The following is an 8,011-nucleotide window of genomic DNA, read 5'->3' on the forward strand; positions in this document are numbered from 1 at the left end:
TACTTAATTAGTTAATGCGCGTAACTAATCGATTTGTGTTGTAATAACTAACTAGTTAACTAGGACTAGTTAATTAGTTTTGGTTTGTAATAATTAGTTTAATTACCTTAGATTAGCTAGTTAGCTTATTATTCGGACCCTCCGTCGAGAGGGCACAATGTTGTAATAAGTGTGCGTGTGTGTGATGCATGTCTTCCAATCCCCATTTCTTTCTCCCTTTTATTTACCAACTTTCGATAGTTAGTTTTAGGGCATATTTCAATTAGCATCCTTATGTTTGCATGCGTGCATCATTCATTCGTATTGCATGCACCAGGCTCGGCGCATCATTCAAACTGCATTGTACTTTAATACACTTTCTTGAATACGTGTTTAAAAGCATGTTATCAAGTGTTGTATTCATATGCTATTCTAGATAGCCAAGCCTATTTGAGTTGCATTTTTGCATGTGTTGCATTCGGCATCTTAACATAAGCTAGGATCATGCATGATTGCTAACTAGCTTCTGTTTTGGCTCGAAGTACACTGTGAGTGTTTACTCTTTAGTATCCTTGCATGCGTGTAAGTGCTGCCATGATAGCATGCTTGCCATAAGGCTAACTACTTAAGTGTTTAACTGCATGAATGCCTGTGAATGGAGGCTTCATTGCTTGAATTGGAACAATTCATCGAAATGTGAGTTTTAAACCCACTTGAAGTGGCAAATCATCATGTTTTCAAGCCCACTTGTTTGGTGGTAAATCTGCGCTTTAGCCTATTTGCAAGTAGCAACTTCAAACCATTTTCACAAACAAACATGAGATGTTTTGTTCCAATTTGAGTGATTTAGTCTATACTTGTGTGCTATGCGCATCACATAGTAAGGTTAGCAAATAAACCGGAATAAGAACGCATGTGTTTTCAAAAACAACATATCATGTTAGTAGAGGCCGGTCTTTGATCGGGCGAGCGGGGGTGCTCATTTCAGGACCTTCCCCTCTCGTACCCAAGTTCCCGAGCCGAGGCAACTTTGGTGATGATGGACACATGGGCTTAGGCACGAGTCAGGGTTTCCTAAATTCCCCAAAACAAAATATTTAGGTGGCGACTCTGAAATCTGGCAAAGCAGTCCATGTTTGGCACTTCTTGATTAAAATCGATTTTCCAAAACGATTTGTCAGATTTGGACTCTTTGGTGATTTATCAGTCTCACATTGTACTTTGTGAGATTAGATTTAGAACCATGACAGGAGTCCGAACTGTAGTAGCTAGAACCACGATTCGCGCCCTCGTGCGTGGAGCGAGTTCGAGGCGGTCTACAATATTGTGTTTGGATTCACCGCTGATTTTCTTGTGAAATATTTCTCAGATTGCATGACACCTGAGTTTGAAATGAACATGATGAAGGAGCTGTCTTACTTCTTGGGTCTTCAAATTAAACAGTCTCCTTGGGGTTTGTTTGTCTCTCAGACCAAGTATGCCAAAAACCTTGTGTCAAAGTTCGGTCTAGAGTTGGCCAAACATGCACGTACTCCCATGAGCACCAATCTTCACATTTCCAAAGATTCATCCAATATTGATGTTGATCCTACCCTTTATAAGAGTATGATAAGGAGTCTCTTGTACGTCACAGTCAGTCGTCCTAACATTGTATTTAGTGTAGGTGTTTGTGCCCCGTTACCAAGCTTGTTCTAAAGAGTCTCACCTGCTTGCGGTCAAACGCATCATTAAGTATGTTAATGGGACATTAGGGTATAGGATTTGGTTCGCGACCTACACTACTACTAAAATCACTGGTTTTTCTGATGCCGACTGGGCAGGGTGTGCTGATGATCGTAAGAGAACATTTGGAGGTTGTTTTTACCTTGGAAATAATTTGATTGCCTGGCATAGCAAAAAGCAAAATGCATCTCTCTTTCGACCACTGAGGCTGAGTACATTGCTGCCGGGAGTTGTTGTGCACAAATGCTGTCGATGAAGTAAATGCTTCATGATTATGGTATTGACCAGGACACTGTCACCCTCTTCTGTTACAATGCAAGGGCCATTGACATCTCTAAAAATCCAGTCCAACGCTCTCATACCAAACATATTGATATTCGTCATCCTTTCATTCGAGAGTTGGTTGAAGACGGCCTTGTTATTCTTGAACATGTTCCCACTAAGCATCAAAAGGCTGATATTTTTACAAAACCCTTAATCTTGTTAGGTTTGAGTTCCTTAGAAAGACCTTGGGTGTAGTGCTCAGTCACTAGGGTGTCTTCTGTTACTTGAGTGGGTGAGAGTGATTTGCTTTATGTGTACTTGGATGCTATAATCACATTGTCATTGATTCTTGTCATCTCTGCATTTAAACTCATATGAACTCATCTCATGCTGCTTACAAGATTTCATTCTTCTTTGTTCATAGCTCATTCTGAATGCTCATACTCTTTAACTTCATGATCTCATTTTGTACACATCCTTGAGATAAACTGTTGCAGGGGTTTCCGCACAAGTGATCAAAGTTCTCTATGGACCTCTAACAGTGTCTCTTATACATTTCCAGAGGAATTGACCTATACTGGCATATCATGGGTGATATTGAGTCTCTTAACCATCAACCATCATTTTTCAAGATCATGGTTCCTCCCTCAGTACTTTGAAGTCCGGGCATTAGGAAAAGGCTACCTCAGAGGCACCAACCAGGCCTTCCTTATTGTTTTCATGCTTCTTTGGTTTGGTCTCCATACTCTGAGTGTGACAGCCACCAGTGAGTGCCCACAAGCAAGAAAAGTCAAAAATTAAATAAAAAAAAAAGAAAAGAAAAAGGGGGAACTCATTGACTGAGGGGGAGCCTCCGCTTTTACTCAACAAATACCCATTGATCTTCAATGGTTTGACTTTTCTCAGTGATGTTCAGTAACTCTTGCCGGAGGTCCAGCCATCCGATCATTACGGGGATTAACTCTAGCTCTGTGGCCTCTCAAGGATTGCACACACACACATTTAATATGTGAGTTCTCATGTTTGTCTTTAAGTTGTGCATTCTCATACAACTCATGCTCAATGATCGATGTTTACCTGATTTGTTCATGCTATTGTGGTTCATATTGTCAATATTGCGAGTTTGCAAGCTTCATGGTTTGTGGATTATTTCATCTTAGTGTCACATTCTTGCTATTGTGCTCACCCCGCTTGTTTCAAGTTTCATTCGACAGTGTGGGTGTTTTTAATCTGCTCAGAATGGTACATTTTGCCTTGCTGTTTTTTTTTTCCCCACTCGAGCGGTGAAAGTGGCGCTTGAGCAGAAATGTCTCTCTTCCATCAATTTTGCAGTGGCGACAAACTTCTAAGAGGGTGTTTTTGGAGCTCGAGCGCATGATTCTTGGCTCGAGCATAGCCACGCGTGTAAAGGTTCATGCTCAAGCATTTAATCCCTCGCTCGAGCGGATTGGTTTGCTTTAAAAACCCAACCCTCGACTGTTCACTTTATTTTCCCCAAAATTTCATCTCTCTCTCTCTCTCTCTCTCTCTCTCTCTCTCTCTCCTAGGGTTCCATTGGAGACTCTGTTTTCATCCCTCTTTGAGTTTTGGCTTGGTGTGCTCATCTTAGTGTTTTGTTTCACGTGCTTCAGGTTTGTTTTCTCTCTTTTTTGTTTTGATTTTTTTTTTTTTGTCACCTTCTCTTGGCTATGTCTTAGTTTTTTGTTTCCACTTATTCATACACTTCCACCAAGTGGGGTTGAGCATGCTTTGGGGTCATTTTCTGTCGTCACATTGGTTTTTGTTCATATGGGTCTTTTTTCGACTGTATTAGTGTTTTTTATGCTTGGTGTCTGTTTTTTTTTTTTTTTTTTGGTTTTTGCTTCCTATGTGGGTTAAGTCTGCTATGAAGTTGTTTTTTTTTTCTTAATGGCTAATATTATATTGGGGTTTTATTTTTTTGTTCATGTGGGATTTGAGTTTCTCAATGGTTTTGTTCTATTTTTTTATTATTATTTGCATTTGTTCTAATATTGTGTTAATTATTGGTTCTAATATTGCATTTGTTTCTCCTAATTTTTGCCTCTCATGGATTATTATATACTGGATATTTGCTATTTTCTTTTAGTCACTGATGTTTTCTGGTTCCTAATCTTGTTTTTTTGTGACTAATGGTTTGGTAATTGTTGGGTTTGGGGGGGTTGTGGTTGTAATTGGGTTTGTCCTTTGGTTTAGCCATGTCCACTTCCAAACGCCGTAAGTCTACGGCCAACCGCCCCATGTTTAACATTGACTGTTTCCCTTCCGCTAAGAAAGCCAAGCATTTTTGAGAATTTTACACCTCTAAGACCATTCATTTAGAACACAATGTCTAACCCAACACCTTTGAGTCCATCCCTATTCGACCTTTGTTTGATCCTTTGGGGGAGTGACTTAGTTCTCTCTTTCTTCATCCGTCAAAACCTCGACTGGATCCGAGAGTTTTATTGTAACATTGAGGGCATTGATAATGTTGGCCCTTCTTTCTAGACGTGGGTTAGGTCTAAGTCCATCACCATTACCCCCGATCTTATCCGTGAGCTCCTCAGCATTGCCCAAGTCTTTTCATGTCACTATCCGTTCCCTGTTCGACCCACTTGTGATTTCAACGAGGTGGCCACTACATTGTGTGGTACACCCTGTTCTTGGATCCAGGGGCTTTGATAAAACAACATGAGCTCCTTCCCCGGTTCCGTTTGCTCAACCTCATTGTCTGTGCCAATATTATAGTCACCACTCATAGTTCTGAAATCAACCAAGAACAGGGCTTTGTACTCTTTTGCATCGATCACCACCTCTCCATCAACCTTGCCACCTTAATAATTCAAAAAATGGTTGTCGCCTTTGAACGAAAGTCTTTAGGGTTGCCTTACGGTTGTCTCATCAACCGTCTTCTCACCAAACTTAAGGTTCCCACATTTGAAGAAAATGAGTTTGCTTTTCCTACCTGACCGTTCACCAAAAAGACCGTCTCCCAGAGTCAGTCTCATGTCAATGGGGGTCTTTCTAGGACAGGTGGTTTTGGTACAGGTACCGGTGATGATCTTCTGGCTGAGGAGGCAAAGTATGATGATGCTGCTATCGGTGAGGGGGAGCAAGTTCCTCCGGTTCGTTCTATTTGAGGCCAGCTGTGTCAGTTTGAGCATGCCGTGGTCTCCCGTTTTGATCGTCTAGAGAACCGGATGGATATTTTCGATGCTCGGCTTACCGATCTCGAGATCTCCACCAACGCCAATCTCACTGCATTGGAGGCATCTACTGGCCGGGTTGAGTTGTCTCTCGATCATATTTTGTCCCTACTTCAGCTACCGCAGCCTCCACTGCCGCCAAATTAGTGGTACTTGGTTCTATCTTCCAGTGTTTTGCACAGTGTCTCTTCGTACAATTTCTTTTCTTGTTTTTCTTATTTTTTTTCTACTTTGTCTCCCGGACAAAAAAGAGGAGTAATAGTTAGTAGTCGTTGGTTAGTTAGTAGTTGGTTTTGCACACCTAGATATTTGTTTTGTTAACACAGTATTTTTGGGCATGAATTTTGGACTAGATAGATTTGGATATACATTTTTGGCTATTTTGCTTATCTCTATATGTTCATCATATATTGTTTTGCAGTTTTGGTTTGCATGTTATTTTTCACAGGTGGATTGTTCAAAATGTTCCTAAGTGTTTCTTATTCGATTTTGGCTCTTGTGGCTTTGCAGTGGTTTTACTATTTTTGTTTTTATTAAGTCAGGGCGTTTGTTTATGTTAGTTAGTGTGTTTAGTGCGTGTGTTTGTTAGGAAAAATTGTTAACAAAAGTTTTGTCCGGGAATTAACAAAGGGGGAAATTTTTAGGACCTTACTTATTGTCAATTCCGTGAACAAACTTAGGTTTCATTGAGTTGTAATTTTCCTCTGCTTTTGGTCTTCCCACTCGAGAGGGGAAAGCTGCGCTCGAGCGGAGTTTCCACCTTTGTAGTACTTTGGCTTGTCTATAAAAATACTGTGAAGTGTGATTTTACGCTCGAGCTTAAGTTCCTGTGCTCAAGCATAGACCCTGGTTTGGAACATGTGTTTTAGTGACACCGCTCGAGCAGCAAGTCTTGCGATCGAGCAGAGATCGCGGCTATGTTTTCTATAAATATGTGTTTAAGTCTGTTTTTACGTCTACGGCTTCCAGATCTTCTTTAAGGGTTCTAGGGTTTTCTTCTGGGGCTAGTTTGCTAGTTTCTAGTTTTCTTTGATGTTTAATTGAGTATTAAACTCATGGTTTGATAAGCACACATCAAAGAGTTGTTTGATTGTTCAACTACAAGAGTGTTCTTCGGTGGAATCCGGAGATTCAAGCGTAGAGTATTCAAAGGAATTTGAAGCTGTGCACAGTCATTGATTCGACATGGATGTTGTGGATTCAACATCAAACGGATCAATTTTGAGACGAAGGTTGCGGTGAAAGAGATACAGATTCTTGAAGACAAATTGACAAAGTTTGGTAAGTTGTTTGGTATATTTGTATTCTTTCTTTCTCTCATAGCGGATTGATTTGTAGCGTTTCGTTCATGGTTTTTTAATCACAATTGGAGGTGCTCCAATTATGGTTTTTTTCATGTAAAAATCGTTTGTGTCAATTTATTGATTTTAAAGCAACAACCTAAATCACTTTCGTATGTGCTAGATGATTTAGATTGTTAGTTTTAACTGTTTGGGATTGGTTACAATTAATCTTGATCGAATCACGAATTACTGAGGTTTTTCAGTGTTGATGTTAACTTGGAAGCAAGGTGTAGTGCAACAAAAGAATGAGTGGAACCAGAGTCAAAGAGAACATGAGCTAAGTGACCACAGACAAAAAGTGTACCTACCACAACGTTCTCTATAGTACCATAATTTCTGGGTACTAAAGCAAAAGCTCTCCCTTGGCACCTCTGTTCCTTCTTCCCTCCTGTGGTGGTTCTTGGTTTTTGAACTAGTTCAGAGATACCTATCACAGAGTTGCTGAATTTTGGGCAATCTTTCACCAAATGGCCAACTTGGCCATATCTGTAACATGCTCCTATTGCCCGATAGCACTGTCCTCTATGAGCCTTTCTGTAACTCGGGCAATTCAGAATGGTGCTACTCCTGGAGATAGTAAAACTTTGGTTGGTCAAACCAATTGAGCTAGTAAGTCCGGTATTTACTTTCTTTGGTGGGGCTTCCCTAGCTCCTCCGATTGGTTCCCAAAACTGTTTTTTTTTTACCCATTCCACTTGAACGTGCGGTTCAATTCATTTCTCGGCGACGTATGCTCGATCCACCACCTCTGCATGGGTTGGTAGTTTCAAAACCTCGAGCCTATCTTTGATTTCAGCATCCAATCTTGCTACGAATTTTCTTGCTTTTAGAGCTTTTGTTGGAATAACATACAGTGCAAATCGTGCTAGTCGAGTGAACTTACTTTCATATGCCGGTACTGACATTGTTCCTTGCCTCAAATGTAGGAACTCTGATGCCTTTTGCTCCCGTAGTGATTTTGAAAAATACTTTTCATAGAACACATCTAGGAATCTCGCCCAAGTCACGATCTCTTCCTTTTCTAAGGTGAGAAGCCACCATTCCTGCGTATCTTCCTTGAGAGTGAAAGTGGCGAAGGACATTTTCTGTTCTTCTTTGCAGGGTAGGGCATGAAAAATCTTTTCCATTTCTTTAACCCAAGCTTCAACTAGCACTGACTTTGAGTCTCCTTTGAACGTGGAAGGTTTCAAGTCTTGGAACTGTTTAATCGTAGTTGTCCCTTCACAATGTTATGCTAACCCATTATTCTGCAAGGCTTGCAAGAAACTAGTACAGCTCTTTCCACAATCTTTTCCATAGGATCGACTTCATTGAATGATGATCCGGTACCATTTCCATCGTTAACCATAGCCATAAATTAACAGTTTTAATAAACATGGTGCATGATTTCCTATTAATTACCTAATTTAAAACATATTCACATAATCTAAAAAACATAATTCCAAGACAATATATATTATATTCAGAAAACACCGGTTTTATAAAACATAGTTCACA

General features: G+C 40.2%; 1 protein-coding gene across 1 annotated transcript; it reads right to left on the reverse strand.

Annotated features, from left to right (window-relative positions):
- Positions 1 to 7,227: 7,227 nt before the first annotated feature.
- Positions 7,228 to 7,641, reverse strand: LOC114258654 (uncharacterized). The gene has a single exon (XM_082889589.1). The coding sequence runs from the start codon at positions 7,639 to 7,641 to the stop codon at positions 7,228 to 7,230; it is 414 nt and encodes a 137-aa protein (XP_082745715.1).
- Positions 7,642 to 8,011: the final 370 nt, after the last annotated feature.

The sequence above is a fragment of the Camellia sinensis genome, chromosome 9, assembly GCF_055761805.1.
Source record: "Camellia sinensis isolate YWXY chromosome 9, ASM5576180v1, whole genome shotgun sequence".
Classification (NCBI taxonomy): Eukaryota; Viridiplantae; Streptophyta; class Magnoliopsida; order Ericales; family Theaceae; genus Camellia; species Camellia sinensis.

Excerpts from the sequence above, each read along its gene's own strand:
- LOC114258654 (XM_082889589.1), bottom strand. The coding sequence starts at position 7,641 with ATGGAAAAGATTTTTCATGCCCTACCCTGCAAAGAAGAACAGAAAATG.